Here is a 21,264-nt window from a genome sequence, read left to right as displayed (position 1 = left end):
AACCTCCTGTTTCCTGGCACTCCCAAAGACTCCTGCCCGGACATCTGTAGCCACCCTTCCAGGGCCTGGCTGCACCCGCTTTTACTGCCTCGGACACCTTGCTCCCAAGGAGGGAAGGGGCATTCTGGCTTGGGATGATGTCCCTGCTGCCATCATTCTGCCCAAATGCATCGCCGGATTCAGACTGGTGGCCTTTATCAGGGGCTCATCCTCCTTTCTCAAGGACTTCAGTAGCTGGCTTCAGCCTCCCTCTCACACAACCCAGCCCCCTAATGCTCCCGTCCTCACCTGTATAAATCGGGGAGCAGGGATGGGTCAGGGCTGCCCCGGCTTCCCCAGCACTGAGCCTAGCTCCTGGCCTACAGCCAGTACCGCATGAAAGCTGGTGAACGGACAGGACGTTACCCTTGAACCCCCTGCTGCTCCCACTCTGCCAGACACCTCTGAAAGTCTTCTTTCTCTGCCCCCTTTTCTCCTATTCTTCACCTGCTGCGTAAGGGAGGAAGGGGGATTCTTCCCAAGTGTGCTGAATATGGAGATAAGAGTCTCTGATCTCACTACAACATGGGGGTCCTTGAACTCCCCCCTAAATGGTTCTCCATGCTTCCCCCCACTGTGCTTCCTTCAACTTGGAACTCAATTTAAAAAAAAATGTTAAAAAGGAAGCAATAAAAGTGTGTTTAAAAAGAGGAGTGGATAAAACTGAAATGAAGTGACTCCAGGTACAAAAGAGAGCACACAGTCCCATACACGCATGATGAGGGAAAAGAAAGGGGGAAAAGAGGCGCAATGAGATGCACCCAATGTTCAAAGAGTAGAAAGGGAAGGCTTATAATGCATCAGAAACATTTTTCTCATAATACACATAACCAAAAAAAATGGAATGTTCTTTTACTTAGGTAGGACACGTCCCAGATTCTAAATGAACATTTGGATGTGGGCTCCATAACCACTGTTCAGACCTTAAATATGGCTCTATTAAAAAACTCACCTTAAAATAAAGGAATTAAAACATCCATAATCCACTGACTGGTATTTAAGTTATTGACTCATATTTTTATAAAAAGTAAGTCTACCAAGAGCCAAAAATTAATTCCATAGGCAAGTGACCCTAACAACAATCTATCATAATACAAATCCATCTAAATGTTTTGTTACCATTTATAAGTGCGTATTTATATACACTTATATCTATTAATTCTACATGACATAAAAACTCAAATGATACATTATAAAAAGAAATACAGTATGTCATGCCCTACCTTGTGAACTGTCCTATTACACTGGGGTTCACGGTATTCTGATATACAGTGTAGGAGGCCGTAATTTCTGATGTGAAAGGAGACACATCCTGAGACACAAGCAGCTTACTCGGCTTCTTGGAACCAACAAAATGTGGATCTGGACGGAAAAGGGGTCTGGGAGTAACATCTTTCCCAAGCAAGTCAAATACCTGTAAGTCACAGTCATCAAAGGTCATTAGAAAAATGGAAAACATTTGGATAGATGACAGACTAAGAGTAGAATAGAATAAACATGAAAAATGGAATTAATGGGGTTAAAAATAAATATAATAATAAATAAATATGATAATAATAAAAAATGACGTTCTATGGAATACTATTATGCTAAAAGGAATAATGAACTGGAGGCAATTCTATGTGAACTGGAACGACCTCCAGGAAGTGATGCAGAGTGAAAGGTGCAAAACCAGGAGAACATTGTACACAGAGATGGATACATTGTGGCACAATCAAATGTAATGGACTTCTCTACTAGGAACAATGCAATGACCCAATACAATCTGGAGGGACTTATGAGAAATAATGTATCCACATTCAGAGAAAGAACTGTGGGAGTAGAACACAGAGAAAACCAACTGCTTGATCACATGGGTCAATAGAGATAGGATTGGGGATGTAGACTATAAACAATCTAGTGCAATTATCAATAATGTGAAAATGGGTCTTGATCAATGACACAGGTAAAACCCAGTGGAACTGTGCATTGGCTATGGGAGGGAGATGAGAGGAGTAACCATGGACAAATTTTCTTAATCAATTAAATGAATTTTTTTAATCTAAAAAAAATTTCCTAACAGTTAGAGGTGTCCCAAAATAGAGTGGGCTGCCAAGGAAGAAAGCATGGTCCCCATCATAGGAGGGGGGTTAAGGAACAGCTGCAGTTCTAGGATTCTGTCTGAAAGAGATGATGGAGGCCTTCCTTCCATGTGACCTTATAGGTGTAAACATAAGCATACAGACTATGGACAACAACCACGGGAAAGCACATGTTCTAATTCAAGGAGGTCATCTGAGCCATAAGAGCCAAGGCTTGCATCTGTCTCTGGAAAAGAATGCCTTATACCAGACATCTGCTGGAGCTCCTGCTCTGTCAAGGGCAGAGAAGCTAAGAATATTAGGTTTTCCGTGCCTACAGGATCATTTCATTATTTTACTTGGTGGTTGTCAACAAAGGGGAGATAGAAGTGAGGGGGAGCTGGGCAAGGGGTGACCCCTCCATTCTAGAGCTTGAGATAGGTAAGAAAAGAACAGCAAGTCACAGTCTAATATGCATCCTAGATTTTGGAAAAATAGATTTCAAAGAGTGAAGAGAAAGTCCAGGAAGAATAACAAGGGTGTGCTCAAAAAGGAAATTCTCAAATTGAGACAAATTTTTGGATAATTATTTTTCTTTTTTTGCTCGACTAGGTATATTTGTTGTTGGTTTTTTAATAATAATTTATTTTCTCCTATTACATGTAAAAACAATTTTTTAAACATTCACTTTTTTTTCATTTGAGTTCCAAATTCTCTCCCTCCTTTCCACCCTCCCTTCCTCCTCTCTCCCTGAGATGCTAAGTCATCTGATAAAGACTTTACATGTACAATCATGTAAAATATTTTTCCATATTAGTCATTTCATGGAATAGATCTCCAATGGAAAAAAAAGAGAAGAAAGTGAAATATAGAATGTTTCAGCCTGCATTCCAACTCCATCATTTCTTTTTCAGAAGGCAGATTGTATTTTTCATCATGAGTCTCTGCGATTGTCTTGATCATCGAATTACTGAGAAAAACTAGGTCAATTACAGTTGTTTATTTTTCAAAAATACTGCTGTCACCAAGTACAATGTTCTTCTGGTTCTGTTCACTGCACTTCGCATCAGTTCATGTAGCGTTTCAGGGTTTTTCGGGAACCATCCAGCTCATTATTTCTTATAGCACAACAGTATGCCTTCACTATCATATACCATACTTGTTCAGCCATTCCCCAGTTGATGGACAACCCCTCAATTTCCAGTTCTTTTCTAGACTAGGTATATTTGTGATAAGGATTTTATTTTTTCTTTTATTAAAAAAATGGGGATGGATATATATAATAATTGAAGAAAGTAAATTTTAACTTAAAAATCATGAACATCTGAATCTATAAAGAGAAGCAATTCTTTGTATATCGGCTACAGGAGCCATTGGGGGGAGGAGAGGGAAAGAACATGACTCTTGTAACTAAGGAAAAATATTCTAAATTGACACCAAAATTTAAAAAAAGAAAAAGAAAAAATAAGAAAAAAAAAGGTTTCTTAAATTTATATTCTAAGATTTTTCACTCGCAGGACTTTAATGGTGAATTACTCAAAAATAAACCATTATCATATGTCATTGGGAAGAACATCCTTCCAATTCGATTCACTTTCCATGCAATTGTTTTCTTCTTTTTAAATATCTACCCACACTAACTGTTAAGAGATTGCTAAGTAAACTTTAAATAGAAACCATCAATAAAGATACTTTTGCTGTTAAAAATATAAAAAAAAATAGAGAAGCAGTTCTAATAAACAGGAGCATGAGGTATCTGTATAAAGTGACCTATGTGAAATTCTTAAAGAAAATTTTCCAAAGGAAATTCTTCAGTGACTTCAGTTTTATAGACTTGTATATAGACAGAAGGTGGAACCAACAAAGGGCAGTGTAGGGAAAATGGGTTTGTACCCAAGGCATGATGCTGTCAGAAGAAAATCAGGAGAGTTAATGCTCAGAACCAACTAAAAAGAGCAAAGAAAACTAGGATGACTGAAAAGGAGAGGGTCAGGGTTAAAGCCAAACGGGGTTGGAAAAAAGCCAAGCTTGAGTCTGCATTGAGACAGATGGAACAGCAAGAACCAACAACAGAGAAAGTCATAGCCAGCATCTCCCTGAGTCTTCAAGGCTTTATTGATCTTCCCCCTTTAGGCTTGTCGACAATGGGAAGCTGGAAGGAGAGAGTGGTGGCATATGAGAAAGACAGACAGACAGACACAGTGACAGAGGGGCAGAGACAGAAATACTGTGACAGCTGAAAGACTAGCCCTCAGAGGGTAAAATCATCGAGAGGGCTAGGCTACTTGAGATGAGCACTTGCTAAATCCCAACAATTAAAACCTACAGAGAGACCTGCAAAGATTTAAATTCTGTAAAGGAGAAGAATAATGCCAGCTTTAGGAACCTCTCTAAGATTAATTATAAGACGCTAAATATCTCAAATGCAATAGGAGGAAACGTAGTTCAAACTTTCCTAGATGTAATGAAAAAAAAAACTTATCTTCTGCTTTGGAATCAATACTAAATATTGGTTTCAAAGCAGAAGAGTGGTAAATGCTGGGCAACTGGGGATAAGTGACTAGGGGATAAGGATTACAGCTAGAAAAGGTATAAGGCCAGATTTAAACCCAGGCCTGGGTCTCTATTCATTATAAGGGTGATATTAGAAATTAAGTCTTGTTATATTAGTTTAGAGATAAGAAGTGAAGAAGTTGGCTTGAGAAAGAATTGGAGTTTCAAACAGAGCTGAGACAAGAGTGTCAGTTTCAAGGCTAACAGTGACAGTTACTCTCTCTGGGTGTGGCAGTTGGTCTCTGGCAGTTGGCTGAGCCAGACTCTCTCTCTGAGGGCTTGGAGGAGGTAACATCTTTGCCTTTCTCTCTCTCACTGTCTGAGGTAGAAGGAAAGGAGGGAAAGACCTGAAGGAGCAAAGCGTTTTCTTTTTCCAACTTGGGAAACACTCTTGACTCTCTATTGCTGTTTTTATAGATTGTTTTAACTCTGAGAAGACCAAAGACCTGGTCTTTGGTTTAGACTCGGAGTCTGCTAAGGCTCAGAGTCCTAACTTGGTTCTTGCTGAGGCTCAAACAGCTAGCCTTTGTTATTTTTATAACTTGGAGATGAAGTTAAGAATTATAAGGATAATAGTGTTAGTTTATTTAGAATAGTAAAAATTTGGGTTATTCAGATCAGGAAGGATCAGTGTAGCCTGTGGAAACAGAAGTGGTTCCTTACAGAACCAGGGAGTTTTATTTGGGTGGAGTTAGAATCCCTTAGAGTTAGAAATCCTTTTTTATGCTTATATATTTCAATAAATATTTTAACTTTTATAACAAGAGTCTCTTTAGTGTCCTTGTGCCTGGCCCTGAAGAGAAGTTCAGTTATGAGCTTCATCACTTCACTGATATAAGATACTTTGTAAGCACAGTAATTAGAGTATCAAAATCAGTTTATAATACATAATCAATCCATCATCTATTAGTTTTATAGTCTCCCTTTTATTTTTACACCATTGAGCCACCTAGCCACGTTTTAGATAGTTTTTACAGAGACAAAATTCAATCAGATGATACCAAGGAAGCCCTTCTAAATTCTAAATTCGCCGTTTGGGGACATACCACTGTCTGGCTTTGGACCGTCAAAAACAGGATTACTCTGTAAGACCTTTCTTTGGATTGTACGGTAGCCTGAAATACCTAAAGTGTAATGTTTGTACTGCATTTGATCAGGTAGATCACTTCAAAATTCTGTTAGTCTTCATTTAAAATAAGCCAAATTTCCTATCACTCAGGGATACTAAGTTTTTTTCATACATGTTCTCAGAGTTAAAATTGTTTACATTTCAGGGTCCAAGTATATACTGGGCTCTTTGTTCAGATGTATCTCTGACCAACACATGGGGTGTGCTTTAAAGCTAGAGTAGGAAATAATTCTTGTTATTCTCTTTGGACATTAAAGGTGAATGCAATAGTATCAACCTCGTGTTGCTAAGCATTGCCGATATCTCAGGGCAGAGCACACATACTATACTACAAGTATAAAAATGTATACCAGCATGAATAAAAATCAGTCCAAGCGTTTTTCAAATTACCAATTAATCTGCAACGTTTATTAGAGCTTTATGTTGGCTTCAGGTCCTCTTTTTGCTGGAGCAGCACTAGATTTCCTTCTGCTGGATATGCACCCAGACCAGTGAGCCCCGACACACAAGAACCCCGCAGGAGTTCAAGAAAACAATTGGCTTTTCAAAGGCTGGGGTGTCCGCTGGGTGGCTCAGTGGAGCGAAAGCCAGGCCGAGAGAATGTGGCCTCCGGCTTCCTAGCTGGGTGACCCTGGGCAAGTGTCTTAACCCAACTGGCTAGCCCTCCCTGCTCTTCTGCCTTGGAACCAATATATGGTGTTGACTCTGAGATAGGAGGTAAAGGCTAAAAAAGAAACCCAATTGGTTTCTCCGCTTGCAGGTGGTGACTTCCCTTTTGACACCGAGTTGGCCTCCAAGCCGCGCACACACCTGGATTTGGGACTTTGTCCCATGGGGGCCCCCTTTTTCTCCTTTGGCATCTGTAGGCCCGCTTATGGTCCTTGACAAGGCCGTCCTGCTCTGGTTTAGGCTGGTTTTACTGCGGCTCATGCTCATTTTGCTTAGAGAGAGGCTGAACCTCCGGACGGATCCCGGCTTCATCGGGGTGGGGCTGGCCCTAGAAGAGCAAAAGACAAAACACACAAGTGATGGGGGATGGAGGAGCGCGCAAATGAGAGCCGTGCAACGAGGGAGGCGGCGGTGCTGCTCGCAAACAGCGCTTGGCTGTGTCTAGCCCTCAATGGTGCCTCCAGAGGAAGCGTCAAAGAAACGTCTGTTGACTGAACGGCATACGATTCTATCCACGTGGATAAGAGACGCAAGGCTGGTTTTTAAAAAGAAGCCTTGGGAGGACTCCAGAATCCCATCTGCACAAGCACCGATTCTGACGATAGGCTCCCAGCGGGCGTCCCTCGGGCCACGCGGTCCCAACGCCAGGACGCCGTAGACCACGCCGCGTTGTTCATCGTTCCGGGCAGGGTCCGCCTGCGCCCGTCGCTGATGAAGAAGGCAGCATCCGTCCCCTCCGGCTGCCTCAGAAAGCCAGCTCAAGCTCTCCTCATTTGCGATGCCCACGAAGACATCCCTGGTGGAGCCTGGCCCCCAAGAACTCCCAGGAGAGCCCCCCATGGCCTTTTCTTCCCCGAGTCCCTCCCAGACCCCAGCTTGGAGCAGTGACCCGCTTGCTCTCGCTCAAGCTGGCCGAGTGCGTCTGTCGAGATGGCCACGTGGCACGTGGACCCTCCTGTGCCCGCCGGAGGCACGGCCCACTAAGACGGCCTTCCTCCATCCTGGCTTCCCAAGTCCCAGCACCCCAACCCCGGTCTTTGCCCCGACACCAGGCAGAGCAGCTCCACCCGCGCTTAGGACGCAGAAGGGCCCAAGTGTCCAAGAGAACCCGGTAATTAAGCGGAAGGCCAGTCCCTCCAGCAGGCCGAGGCCACTCTGGGGAGTCTCTTGGCTTTGGGTAGATCACAGAATCTCCAGCTCGGAGACTTGGAAAGACAAACAAGCTTCCAGGGCTCGGCTCGATTTTGCGCCGTGTTGTTCCCTCCCGTTTCTGGGCATCCTGGTAGTCTGTTCAGTGAAGTCATCGAGGGGGAGAAGAGAAGAGGGTCCAGGACAAAGGCTGAGGGACAGCTACAGTTAGAGCACGGAGTCTGGAGGAGGAGACAGATGGAACAGTCAGAGGCCGGAGGAAACCTGGAGAGACCAGCAGCCCAACACTTCAAGAGGAGCCAGTGTCAAAGCTGTCAACGGCCGCAGAGGGCTCAACGAGTTGAGGATTGAGAACAGGCTGGTGGGTTTGGCCATTAAAAGATCTTCGGTCACCGCCTTGGAGAGGGCACGTCTGGTGGGATGAGGTCAGAAGCCACACGGAGAGGAGAGAAAGTGGGGGAACCAGTTGTAGAGGGCCTTTTTGAGGAGTTTAGTGACAAGGGCAATGGTAGGGATGGAAGGAGGAGGGGAGGGCCTTTTTTAGGAGAGGGGAGACTTGGCATGTTTGTAAGTAGTAGGAAATGAGCTGGTAAGATAGGGAGAGGTTGAAAATAAGTGAAAGGGGGGCAGCCAGGTGTCTTAATGGACAGAACCAGGCTTGGAGACAGGAGGTCCTGGGTTCAGATCTGGCCTCAGATACTTCCTAGCTGGATGACCCTGGGCAAGTCACTCAACCCTCATCCCCCAGCCCTTATCACTCTTCTGCCTTGGAACCAATACTTAATATTGATTCTAAAATGGAAGGTGAGGGTGGGAGGTGACAGAGACTCATTCTGTTGAAGGTACCAGGACAGAATGGAGCACTTGAGCAGACAGAAAGGAGTTCCCCTTGGTCAGGAAGGAAGAGAGAGGCAGAACGCATCTGAATGATGGGAGATGAGGAGGGAGGATTCACAGCCAATTGCCCCCATTTTTTCTGTAAAATATCTGTTCTCCATGGAGGGGGTGGGGGAAGATGAGCCACTGTGATGGGGAGAGTCTGGTAGGACTGCCTAGTGGCACTGAGGGCCCAGGGGAGGCTGGGTACATTTGTAGTGGTTGTGTGAAGGGAGTGAAGGGTAAGTGATGCAAGGCTGAGACTTGGCCGGGTGTGGCTGCTGATATAAAGAGGAGAACATAGAGCTGAATTGGTTCATGAGTCACCCTGGGGAGAAGGGAAGGTGGCAAGTCCAGGAGATGGCCTGGGAGAGAACTGCAGGGTCCAAGGAGTGGAGGTCATGGTGAGGGAAGAGTCCTACAAGGGAATTCGGAGGAAGAGGTGAAAAGCCAATAGATTATGGTCAAATAAGGGGAGAACTCGGCCATCTCTGTGTGGGAGGGTGGAAGATGGTTCCCGGGGGATGACTAGGTTGAGGATCCGAGTCGTTGGGGCACTTGAGGAAGACTCAAGACGTCTGCTGAAGACCCCTAGTGTGAAGGCAAGAGTTGGGAGGGAGGACAAACTGAGAAGTTTCGACACATTGAGAAAGGAAAGGAAGTGACCTACGAGTCTGTAGACAGTGGCTACTAGCACTCTGGTTGGGTGGCAGATGCGAAGAGCACGAACCTCAGAAGAGATTATTGAGGGGGAAGGGGGAGAGCCTGGAAGGAGCAAAGGGGAGCAGGGAAATGCCACCTTCCCTGCCTTGACGGGCGAGCCAAGGAGGATGGGCAATCCTGGAAAGGCCGGCCAGGGAAACGGTGCCACCAGGAAAGCCAGGCTTCAGCGAGAGCCAGTAGATGGAAGGAAGGGGGCAGGGTTTGACGTAAATGGATTGGAGATGAAGAGACGTGGTGGTCTAAGGAACAGGCCTTTCAGTGAGCACAGTGGAAAGAGGCTGGCTGGAATGATGGTGAAACTTTGCAGGGGGAGGTACAGAGTCCTGGAGATGCGATGGGTAGGACCAGGGGTGAGATGCTCATCCAGAGGACGTCACTTTTCTACCCTCGAAGGAGATGGAGGGGGCTGAAGATAGAGAATTGCTCTTCTTTGCAAGAGGTTTTCCACATCCCCGTTTGATGGGAGATGTCTGGCCTAAGAGCCTTTCCTCGGGAATATTTTCCTCAAAACAAACCTATAAACAGTCTATTATTATTCCCACTTTACAGAGGGGGAAACTGAGGCTCAGAGATGTACCCATTAAGACACGTTGGGTGTCCGTGTTGGGATGCACTGAACCCAAATCCGGTCTCTTTTCTGCTGCCCCAGAAACCGTCCTCGGTCCAAAATGGTCAGGAGCCATTCCTCGCTCTCCATCATTTGTGGTGCTGCCAAGGCATTGGGCCGGGGCTTCAAGGCATGGTAGATGAAAGGTGAGTGATGAGACTGACTGGGGGCAGGGCGACCTCCGAGCAGCACCGGGAGCGGGGGGGGGGGGGGGGGGGGGGGGGGGGATGCCGAGTTTACCAGCCGATTCCTGCTCAGAGTCCAGGTCTGGGGCCTGCTTTGATCCGGGGTCTCCTTCCATTTCCAGGGGTGAGAAAAGGCCCAGCCAAGGCGTCACTCCTGTTCCCCAAATCCTTTCCATTGAGTGCATGTCAAATAGGTGCGAGAAGATGGCCTAAATGAGGTGCTTCCAGGAGATATGGGGGGGGGGGTTTGGAAGGTGAGAAAAATGACTCAAAGAAGGAGGGAGTCCCGAGTGTCTGGAGCTACCAATGTGGGCTTCACGGGAGGAGGAAGGTCCCAGCGATGAGGACTATCCAGAAGTGGCCTGAGCTGTCCCGGGGGTGGTGCATTCCCCTTCCTTGGGGGTCTTTAAGTCAGTCAAGCAGCATGTGTTTATGCCATCATTATTATATATCATTAAATTGGAATTTTTATAATCGCCTTTAGCCAAAATGGTACAATTCAAATTCATTTCTTAGATAAATGTCTTCTATGGACTAGACACTGCTCAGTGCTAGGCTGCTCGGTCAAAAGCAGCCCCCGGAGAACTGAACTCTGGCTCTGAAGGAAGCAGCTCTGGGGAGGGGCGCTCCTGGGCAGCCCCCCCATGGCTACTGGATGGAGCTGCGCCATCTTCCTGGGCCCTGCCAGGTGGGGGCCTCGGGATCATGAAGAAAGGAGGGAGGCCCACTGGAGAAAAGGGCAAAGCCCCAGACCTGGGCTGGGGCCTCATCTCAGACACCCGCCGGCCACATCCCGCCTCAGTGTCCTAGTCTCTGAAATGGGGGTGACTGGCACGAATGGTGGCACTTACCGCCCAAGATTCAATGTTGGAAAAGCATCAAAGGGATGCGAGCTGTGCTTGGGGTGCTTGTTACCGTGACTGGCCCTCTACACTACAAGGCCATCCGGACACTGTGTGCGTGGAAGGCACCCTTGGGTGGGCCACCCTTGGCCTTTGGACGAGTCAGAGGGGGAGCCTCCAACAGAAGGGCTCTCCATTGGACCTCAGATCCCCGTAAGCTGGGGGGCTTCCTGGAGGAAGTGACGCAGACTCTGGGAGAGGGAGCCCAGGGGGGTGGTGTGCAGTGATTGGAGCCAGCCAAGAGAGCCGCAAGTCAGAAAATCCCAACACTCAAAGGCCAGCTTCCTGGGTTCCTTTATTATGGAGCAGGAGAATACCAAAGGGCAGTCCCTCCCCCTGTGCGGGAGCTCCCCAGTACAGATCACCAATACAGAATCTATGGGGGAGGAGGAGGCCGCAGTCAGGCCAGAGGCCCCTCCCTGGCGGTGAGGCCTTGGACCAGTCACGGAGGCCCTCAGAACCAATACACAGTTTGTTTTTCAGGGTATACAAAGGAAAGAGGCGGGTGGGTAAAGCCTGGGGGGGTTAGGAAGGCCGCGAAGGAAGCCGGAATTCTAAGAGAGATCAAGGAATGGAAAAGCAGCTAGGAAGCAGCAGCCCTCAAGGGGTTCCCATTTCAAAGGCAGAAACCCCAGGAAACAAACAACCAAACAGGGAGGGGGAGGGGCGGCTCCCAGGAGCCCAGGCTGGGGGAGGGAGCGGGAGGATCCCAGATCTCAAATACACTGGCCCAGGGCAGCCCGCTGTATTTCCCTGCAAAGGGCTCCCTTCCACAAAGCCCAAGAAATCGGAGTTTTTAGGGAGAAAACGAAAGCCAAGTTTCAGCAGGAAAGCGGGCCAGCTTGACCGAAAACTCCTCTTCGGGAAAACCTCTTTTCTGGCGGTGGGAGAGACTTTCCTGCTTTCTCTCGCCCACGTGGGCCATCCTAGACTCCAACAGTGGCCCCCTTGGGCACCTCCATCTCGTACGGCCGAAGTGAATCCCTCTTGGATGTGGCCCAGAAGAGCCCAGCCAGGTGCCCACCAGAGGGCGAGGAGGGTGCTGGCAGCTGCCTTCCTCCGGTCCTTTTTCTTTTCAAAGTCTTCCTCCTTCCTTCTTAGAGTACGTACCCGTTCCCAGGCAGAAGAGCGGTCGGGGTGGAACCCAGGACCTGCGGGCTCTGGTTGGTCTGAAGGGAAGGGCGGAGCCTGGGCCGGAGGGCGGAGCCTGGGCCGGAGGGCGGAGCCTGGGCTGAGGGCCTGGTAGACTCTTCCACACTTGAGCTCATGAAATATTTATGGCTCACCTGTTCCCCCTAAACAGGGAGGAACAAGCAGACTGCACAAAAGCCATATGGAGAGGCCCCTGGGTTAGAGTCCTGGGAGGCTGGGCAGATAGCAAAGGCCAGGGGGCCGCGGCCCAGGCAGGGGCTGGCCTGTGACATCTCGCTCTTCCTTGCACACCTCTAATTCTGGGTTCCGGCGCCTGAGCTGGGGGGGGCGACCCAAGAGGGAGCCCCCCCCCCCCAGTCTGCTTCTAGGAGGACAAATGAAGTTCTTCCCGAGTTCCCTTTACTTAAGGGAGGCCTTTCTGGCCGGAAGCCCCGCAATCATCCTGGCGCCTGCGTCCCGGCTCTCCGGCTCTCCGGCTCTCGCCACCTCCCACCCCTGAACAATGGCCCAATTCTCCTAGCGGGACACCCCTTCGGACTCCCCAGTGACCTGGGGTCTCCCTCCTCCAAGTCCTTGTCCAGGTTTGTTTGTTCACCTTATGCCACCCAATGGAAAGGCCACGCTGTCCCCTAAAGCTCAGGGCCGGGGTCTGGCCCCGACTCCTGCCTTGGACCCCCGCCTTTCCTGCAGGTGGCCCTCTCCCCCTCCACAGTGGCTCGGCCCTGACTCCACTTCCCTAGCGGGTGTCCCCCAGGCTTCCCAGCCTGGCCTCGGCTTCTCCACCTCCACCGATGGGCGAGCAGCAGGAGCTCCCTTCTGGGGTCCCGCACACACACACGTGCCAAAGTTCTCTTCCCAAAGCACCAGGTGTTTCCACCGCACGGAGGCCACAAAGGCATGACCTCAGGTGCCCGCTTCCATGCAGCAGAGAAAGCTCCAGGTTTTGGCTAAGACCCCCCCCTGAAATTCTGCCCTTTAAGCCCCCCTTCAAAGGCTTAGTGAAGAAGGCCTTTCCCCACCCGGGGCTCTTCCTGCTAGGGAGAGGCTGACCTCCTTCTGTCTGGCCCTCCCTCCATCTCCATGGCAGCACTCCGGCCTGGGCCTACCTGCCTGACCTACTTCCTCAGTTTCCTTGGCCCGCTCTGGCCCCATCTTCTGTCCCCCCACCCCCTCCTGGTCATGGGTACCCCCAAGGCTCTGTCCAAGGGCCCCTCAGCGATCTCATTTGCTGCCTCAAGTTATGCCCGCAGCACCTGGGTCTCCCTTGAACCCTACCCAAAGGGCCAGAGCCTTCCTGGCACAGTGGACGGCCCCCAATGGGGCTCTTCCTTTGGCATTCCCCAAACCTCCGCAGCCTTCCCTGGCGGCACCACCATTTCTCTGCCTTTTCAGCTAAACTCTAGAGTTGTAAACGGCTCAGCATAGCTAGTCGGGGCTTAAGAGAGGCTCTTCCTCCCTCTCCTTTCAGCTCCCGTTATTTAAGCCTCGGCGCTTGCAGGCCGAAAAATCTCCATCTTCTTGGAAGACCCAACTTGGGGGCTCCAGAGCCTCATCGGGGTTTCTCCTGGGCTCCTTCTCCAGGCAGCCCCCCTTGAGGGAAATGCGGGGCCTTTGCTTTTAGCCTTGGCACCTACAGCGTTTGTGGCTGCCGTTCCATCCCTGCTGGCCATTAACGAGCCGCAGGGGAGCGGGAGGGCCCCACTCCCCTTAGCCCCTTGGAAGACGATCCCCGAGGCCAGCCCTTGGGCTTTACCCCTTGGTGCCCCTGGGAGGTCCAAATGGATCGTACACGGGCAGCCTCCGCCAAGGCCCCTGGGGCTCCTTCCAGCTAGAACCCTGTGCTTCTCTCACTGCGGACTTGGGGCTGGAGGGGCCTCTGGTGCCCCCAGGTTTAGAGAGGCTTCTCTTCAATGCCTGAGGGCGGCCCGGAGGAGAGGCGCTTCGGGGAGCACCCGGGGCTCCTTTCCCAGTGGGGTGCCTGGGCCTACCCGGCAGCCCTCCTCCCCTCCCCCTCCCGAGCACACGGAGACTGGGGAGGCACTGCAGGCCCGGGGTTGTGGAGAGGGGGCCTGCCGGGGCTCGGACTTACTGGCTAAGATTGGGCTGCTTGGGCATGGCGGCGGCGGCGGCGGCGGCGGCGGCGTTAGAGTAGGGGTTCGGGTCCGGACTGCTGTCGGGCTGGGCGCGGGCGCGGTGTTAGGTCGGGCGCCATGGCGACGCCGACGCCGACGCTCCCGCCGCCCGCCTGGGCCCAACAAGCGGCCGCGCGGTTGGCTGCGGCAGCGGCGCGCCGCGCCCGGGGAGGAGGGCGCAGGCGAAGGGCAGGGCCCGCGGTTGGCGGAGGCGGAGGAAGCTCCGGGCCACGGCGGGCGGGAGGCGGGCGGCCCGGGCGCCAGGCCCCTCCCAGGCGGTGAGCGTCCGGGGCTGCAGGCGGATGGATGGGGCTCCTTCAGGCGGCGGCGGCGGCGGCTGTAAGTGCGGCGTCTGGGGCCTTCCAGTCCGGCCCTTACCCTCCCCCAACCCCCGCCGACCCGGGACCCTGCCCCCCCCTAACTCGTCCCCCTCCCGGGCCCGGCCCCCGGTCCTGGCCCCGCCTGCCCCGCCCGAGGGGCCCCGCCCGCCCCCGGCTACCGGGCCGCCAAGTGACGGCGGGGCGAACGCGCATGCGCGCCCCCGGACCTCCCGCCGGGCCCCCTTTCCCCGCGCACGCCGCCGCCCTGTCACCCGCATCCCGGCTCTGCCGAGGCTGCGGCGCGCGGGTCTGCGCCCCATTTCCTCCATTCCCTTCCCTTCCCCTCCCCCCTTGGTTGCTGCGCGCGCGACCAGAGCTGTCTTCGGCCTCCAGTGCCTCGAGCCAGCTCTCGGGTGGGGCCGCGCGCCCCCGGCCGCCCCGCCCGCCGACGGCGCCGCGCAGTCCGCGCCCCCGCCCCACCCTGCCCCGCCTGCCCCGGCGCCCTGCTACTCGGTCCCGCCCCCTTCCTGGCTCCTCCTGGGGAGGCCCTGGGTGAGGAGGGGGAGGGGAGCGGGGCGTCGGGCGCAGCGAAGCGGGGGGAGGGGGCAGGCCGGAAGTGTGCGGGGCTTGACTAGTAAAGGGGTATTGGGGAGGAAGAGGAAGGAAGAGGGGAGGGGAGGAAAGGGGAGGGGAAGAGGAAGGACAGAGGGAGGGGGAAGGAAGAGAGGAAAGGAGGGGACAAGCAGTGGAGGAGGGAGAAGAGGGGAAAGTGGGGGAGGGGAGGAAAAGGGCCGAGGGGAAGAGGAAAAGTGAGGAAGGGGAAGAGGAAAAGTGGGGGAGGGGAGGAAGAGAGGAAATCGGCTAGGCCGAGGGGGAGTGGGAGGGGGAAGGAAGTGAGGAAAGGGGAGAGACCGTGGAGGAGAAGGCTGTGAGTAGGGAAAGGGCACCGCGGACCAAAAGCCCAACCCCCGCTGAGCGGGGTGGGGGTGGGGGCTGCCCCTGGCCGGGATCGGGAGCCCAAGGCCCAGCCCGTAAGTAGCAGAGCAGCCCGCCGTGGCATCAGAGTGGGAGGAAGGGGCCGTGGGCGGGTGTGCCATGCCCAGCGGAGGTCAGTGCCCAGAACCCCCTAACTTGGGGCTCTTCTCCCGTTGCAGATGGTGTGGTGGCTCGCTTCTCCCAGTGCTTGGCTGAATTTCGGGCGTGGTTGAGAACCAACTGGTTAAGGTTCAATCCCGACAAGCCGGAAGTGATGCTGGTAGGCAGGGGACACAGCGGGCACGGAGGGAGGAGGGAGCCCAATTACTCCCTCAAATAACCGAAAGATCTCATCAGGTTCTGTCTACACTGCTTTGGTGGACGCTAGTCTAGACTGAAAGAATTGAAAGCCCTTCATTCTTCAGGTGTCCGAGCCAGGCAGAGTTCAGGGCCTTGTACTTTTGAGGCTTCCAGGGATTGAAGGTGCTTTATGAACCACCAAAACCCAAAACAGCCAGATATTATTGACAGAGATAATCCGGGCCTACTCCGTGTTTGGTGGAGTCAGGTGTTTGACTGGAGCTTTGGGCAAGCCTCAGTCTCATCTGTTGAAATGAGGGTGGTGAGCCCTTGGGAGAAAAGTACTGTATTGAATTGTGGGAGGGGGGGGCGCCTAGAGGTGGAATGGGGCATTCAGGCTTCCTCTATTGGGGTGAAGTGCTGCTTCTGTCAGAAATAGCTGGGTTAAAGGTGGGCACCGGCTCCCTCCTAAAACTGGCAGGAGGGAGATTCAGCCTGTCTTTAGGTTGGGCTCCCTCCTGGGCCAAAAGGTGAATTGAAATCATTTTCAAGATTCCCTCCGGGCAGTAGGGCTCTCTTGCTTTTCTGGAGCACCTCCAGAGCAGCCAAGTTTTGGCCCTTGAAACCAAAAGTGCAATAGGAGTGAGATTCACTTGTCTGGAAAAGGTTTAACACGGTGAATAAAAATACTCCAATCTCTAGTTGTTCTCTCTGCCTTGGGCACTTTGTGAATGGAAACCTAGAGCTGACACTACTTAAAGGTCATTGAATTGGGGCTGGCTAAAATGAGAATGAGGGGTCCAGCTCTCTCTCCTGAGCAGCTGCAGAGGCCCCCAGACCAGCTTTTTCACATGTGGCATGTCTTGCTCAGTGGCGGTAGATGCGTGTGGCCTGGGGCTGGGATAGCTCCTGGGCAGCTCGCTGCATTCTCTGCTCCTTTTCCCTAAGACTCAAATGGAGACAGTTTGCTGAATGTGTTGGTTTCATCTTGGTGTGAGTTTCAAGTTTGTCAGTTTCATTTGGGCCCAGGGCGTGGCTAGATTCTTCTGCCCAGTTTTGCCATTTTCTAGTGAAATTGTCAAGAGCCAAGAGCTTCTCCCTTGCAGAGGTCTTTCTGTACCTCCGAAATCTCAGGATTATTCTCCTGCCTCGCCTGACCCCTTCGGCTTGGGCTGCCCGCGGGGGGGGGGGGGGGGGGGGGGGGGCGGGGGCCGGCGGAATATGGAGAGGAAGCTCACACTCCAGCTGTGCTCTGTGCTCCGCGATTCCAAAGTTTTACACTTTCATTCTGGGCATTTTCCTGTTGTCTGCGCTGAGACGTGGAGTGCCCTGAGATTGTCTGCCCCTAACGGTGACGTTTTCGTGTGCTGGAGATGGTTCTCCCCCTCCAGCCCTGGCCCGGCACCCCCAGCCCAAGGTCTCCATTTTGTCTTCTTGCCCTGAGGGAATGGTTGCAGCCGCTGTTATTTGAGGGGAATCCTGGGCTGCTGGTCCAGGTTACTTGGCCCTTCACCTCTTTCCTTAGCAGAACCCATTCTGAATCCGCTCCCATTGGGGGAAGGGGGTGGTGATTCAGTTTGATCAAAATGTGTTTCAAACCCAGTGCAGCCCCCTGCTGGGCTTGGGAGGGACCCAAAGGTTCCTCCTCTGTGTTTCGGGGTCACTTGCCATTTGGGTGCCTCAGTGAGCTCCTGGCTGGGCCGACTTTAAGGGGGAGGGAGCAGGCTAAATTCCCTCGGCCACAGACCCACCCCCATGGGGTTCACAGGAATGGGGGAAGTAAGTGGATGGAGCCTTCCTCCTTCCAGTCAGGATGAAAGCAGCCCATAGCTTGAATCCAGATTCGGGAGAGCCCCCGGCCGTCCACTGGCCTGTAGGGCTCCGGTACCCAAAACCTGGCGACCCCCTTCTCCCCTCCCCATGGGGCAGTTTCTGGGTCTCTGTGATTCGCCACCCTACCTCAGTAAGTGAGGGGGTGCCCCAGTGGGCTGCGTACGTAGTTAACATGGGGGGGCGCCAGGTCCAGCTGGTGGGGTGAGCTCTGGCCGGCTCCCACGCACCCTCCCGCCCCAGTCTCCCCCGCGCTTGCTCCTGGGCCCAACCTGGGGGGGGGGGGGGGGGCTGGGCAGGCAGCCCGTGCGCGCTCGTGGGCTCAGCGGGGCCGCCTCTTGGGCAGCTGGAGTGGCAGGCAGTGGCGGAGGCGGCAGCAAACGGCGTCGTTTCAAACCCCCCCCCCCCCCCCCCCCCCGCAGCGCCAGCAGCCGCCCTGCCCGCCCCAGTCGCTGAGGCAGTCGACATCCGGGTTCCGGCCAGAGCCCCCCCCCCTCCTGCGCTGCTGCCGCCACCCCCCCCCACCCCCTCCCCACCCCCCCCCCCCCCCGCCGCCGCCGCCGCGGAGATGTGAGCCGTCAGAGCGGCCAACATGGCGGAGGTAAGGAGCGGGCGCCCCCGCCCGGAGCAGACGCCCCCGAAGCGCCGGGAAGGGCCTGCGGGGAGTACTAAAGAAGGGGAGGGAGCCTCCAGGCCAGAGCGGCCGCCACCACTGCCCACCTGTTGCCCCGCTCCAGCCTCCCCGGAACTTAGTTGGCACGGACGGTCGCAGGGAGGGTGGGGGCCGGGGCCCTGCTGAAGAGGCTATGAGGGGCCAGCCAGCAAAGTTGCCCGCGGGCTGGGCCCCAGGACGCCGGGCTCCTTTCCCTGCAGCTGGAGCTCCCAGAACCCAGGCTCGATCCTCAGGGGAGCCCAGAGCCCCACCGAGGTGAGGGAGGGCCAGGCAGAACTTTGGCTGCTCGGGGCCAGGAGAGCCCCCCAGCCAGAACCGGAGCCACAGGAAGTTAGCCCGCTTGGGGGGCGGGGTGGCCTCCAGCGGCCCGATCCCTCCCAAATGGCCCCATTTCACAGAAAGGGAGATTGGCAGCCTCGGGGACCCTAAAGGTCAGGAAGGAGGGGTCGGGCACTCCCCCCCTCTGCCGTCTCCCCCCGGGGCCAGGCACGGCCTGGGACAGGGTCCCCCTGAGACCCCGGCAGGGGCTCCGGGTCCTGGAGCCCATTGGGGAGGGAAAGGCTGCCCCCAGCCTCTGAGTGCTGCAGTTTCCAAGAGCATTGCAGGCATTGGCGGGCCATCGGGCCGCCCCCCCCCCCCCCCAGGTCTGGGGCTGAAGACCTGGACCGACCTGGGAGCAGAGAACAAAGGCGGGGTTTGCGCATTCCCCCGGGCTGGCCTTTAAGCTGCAGGACCTGGTCTCCCCTTTAGACTCCTCCTTAGAGATCCTAGTGAGGGCATTGCGATGGGGGGGCGCCTGAGGGTCGGCGGACCCCAAAGAAGGCTGACCCCCCCCCACGGGGGTACCCGGGGTGCACCGCCCCCCCATGGGACCGGAGGGTCTCCCCTGCCCTCGGGGCTGCCCCCTCTCCCTGCCTGCACGCCCACGTGGGCGGAGGGTTACAGTAACGGGCCACCGCCACAGTAGCCCCAGGGAGGGCCTGCAAGCCCCGAGCAGGGAGCGGCACCTGGGACCCTGCTGCTGGGAGGAGCCTCCTGGAGGCAGGAGATAACAGGCTGGGGCAGGGCGGAGGCTTGGCCCCAAGAGCCACCTGGCCTGGGCGGCCCTTCCTCCTCCTCCAGGGCGAGCAGCCCCCCCCCCCCCAGGCACTGGGGAGGGCCTGGGCTCCAGGCTCCCTGCTGAGCCTTCCTGGCTGCTGCCGCCAGACTGGAACCCAGGACCTGCCGCCTCTGTCCCTCCCTCCAGCTAAGGAGCACACTTCCCAGGCCCAGACTGTCTCCTCCCCTCAGGAATTCAAATCCAGCCTGGTGACCCTGGATGAGTCATTTCCCATTGGCTCTGTTTCCCCCTCTGAATGACCTGGAGAAGGAAACCACTGTGTCTGCCAAGACCCCCCCAGATGCTTCCCGACTCTCGGAGCCCCCGGCCGGTGGCCGCCCGCTGGAGGTCGCTGCCGTCGGGGACGCCGTGCACAGATCTGGGGGGCCCCCGGGCCGAGGTCGGGGCACAGCCACAGGAGGGGAAGGGCCCGACGTGGGGTCCCCGGAGAATGGGAGCCCCAGAAGAGGCCCGAGGCGGCGGCTTCCCAGGAGCCTCAGCGGCCAGCAAGAGACCAGCCGCCCAGCGTCCCTGTTCTACCGACGGGCGAGGCTCCCCCCGTCACCGGGGTCCGCAGGGGGCTTTTCTGTCGGCTTCCATTTTACCCCGGAGCTGCCACACAGTGACCCGGAAGAAGGCGAACCCCGGGACTGGCTCCGTTTGGGGCCAGAAATCGAGGGCTCCCCCCGGGGGGCCTTGCCGGCTCTCTCTGGCAGGGTCCGTGTGGGCCAGCCCGGGGCCCTCGGGGGAAGGTCCTCCTCCTGTCCTCGGAGAACCATCTGGGGTGCACGCGGCGCTGGGTTCAAATCCTGCCCCTCATAAGAGCGGGGGGCTTTCCTTATCGGGAAATGGGGGGATACGTCTCCTCTGCGGCGGCAGAGGCCCTCCTCTCAGAGCCTCGGGCACGCCTGGGTCCCTCAGCTGAGCTGGGCGCAGCGCGGAGCCTCTGTTTCATCTCTAAAATGGGCCCTTCCAGGCTCTGCCCTCTTCCTCCCCCTCGGCCATTCCCACCCCTTTTGCTGGGGGCGGCCCTTCCCTCAGGGGGGGGGGGGCGCAGGGGGGCCTGCTGGCTTTCTCCCGGGAAACTGTGGGTGAAAATAAGCTCTGGCGTGGCCGACTTCCTCCCCCGCAGGGCCGAGGCGGGTGCTGCTCTGGCGCCCCTCGGCCCCAGGGGGAGCTGGGTGCGAGCCACCCCGCCCCCATGCTAACTCCTTTTCCTTTTCTTCCCCCAGCCTTCTGTCGAGTCTTCCAGCCCAGGTAAGTGCTTTGATCCTCTTCATGGAACCTTCTTGGCTTCTGCTCAATGTTTGACTAACCCGGAGGGGCTCCGCGGGGCCTCGGCTTCGCCCTCCCGCCCCCCCTCCGCCAAAGGTAAGAGGCGGCTCCTCCCCTGCGGGGGGCGCTCTTTGGAGCTCTTCTCCGGCGCAGGGCCTGGAGCTGCCGCCCAGAACGGGATCAGAGCCAGAGTCCATCCCAGGAGAGCCGCGGGGGCGCTTGTCGATCCTGGGTCCCGCGGGGGGGTCGCCGGGACCCCTGGAGGCCCCCCTCCCCCCCCCCCCGTCTGCTTCCTGCCCACCCCTCCCCCAAGCCCGGCGGGGCCCCCCTAAAGCTCGGCCTAGAAATGGCGGGGAAGGCCGGAGGAGGCCCTCTACGTGTTGGCAAACGGCGAGGCCTCTCCAGGGAGGCGGGTCAGGCCGGAGTCGCCCGGTCCGGGGAGAGCCATGGAGGAGGGACAGCGCCGAGGGGAGCCTCCCCTTGTTCGGCGGACCCGCTTTGTGGGCCCCCCAGAGGTGAAAGGAGGAGCCGAGGCCGCCCTCCGCTCCCCCTCCTGCCGCCACGTGCCGGGGCTCTGGCGGCTCGGTGTTGGCCGAGCTCGTCCCGTCTCCCTCCT

At 55.1% G+C, this 21,264-nt stretch overlaps 2 protein-coding genes across 7 annotated transcripts in view; one reads left to right on the top strand and one right to left on the bottom strand.

The window, feature by feature from the left end:
- DNAI4 (dynein axonemal intermediate chain 4) overlaps nt 1–14,271 on the bottom strand; it is a 48,567-nt gene extending 34,296 nt beyond the window's left edge. For all 3 annotated transcript variants that reach the window (XM_056814984.1, XM_056814986.1, XM_056814985.1), the window contains exons 1-3: nt 14,134–14,271; nt 6,592–6,778; nt 1,263–1,453 (exon numbers count right to left, since the gene is read on the bottom strand). In XM_056814984.1, the coding sequence (XP_056670962.1) occupies nt 1,263–1,453; nt 6,592–6,778; nt 14,134–14,159 (404 nt within the window). In that variant the 5' untranslated portion in view covers nt 14,160–14,271. The remainder of the gene's footprint in view (nt 1–1,262; nt 1,454–6,591; nt 6,779–14,133) is intronic.
- A 117-nt stretch (nt 14,272–14,388) lies between these two features.
- The window catches only part of MIER1 (MIER1 transcriptional regulator), a 36,144-nt gene continuing 29,268 nt past the window's right edge, over nt 14,389–21,264 (top strand). The window contains exons 1-3 of one of the 4 annotated variants that reach the window (XM_056814988.1): nt 14,389–14,515; nt 15,651–15,751; nt 20,606–20,630. In XM_056814988.1, the coding sequence (XP_056670966.1) occupies nt 14,479–14,515; nt 15,651–15,751; nt 20,606–20,630 (163 nt within the window). In that variant the 5' untranslated portion in view covers nt 14,389–14,478. Of the gene's footprint in view, nt 14,516–14,893; nt 15,049–15,372; nt 15,528–15,650; nt 15,752–18,140; nt 18,203–20,605; nt 20,631–21,264 lie in introns of those variants that run through there. The other 3 variants (XM_056814990.1, XM_056814991.1, XM_056814989.1) reach the window with 3 other exon arrangements.

The sequence above is a fragment of the Monodelphis domestica genome, chromosome 2 (assembly GCF_027887165.1).
Source record: "Monodelphis domestica isolate mMonDom1 chromosome 2, mMonDom1.pri, whole genome shotgun sequence".
NCBI classification, from domain to species: Eukaryota; Metazoa; Chordata; class Mammalia; order Didelphimorphia; family Didelphidae; genus Monodelphis; species Monodelphis domestica.
Note: the sequence above shows the minus strand (reverse complement) of the source record. Positions and strands in the feature narration are given on the sequence as shown.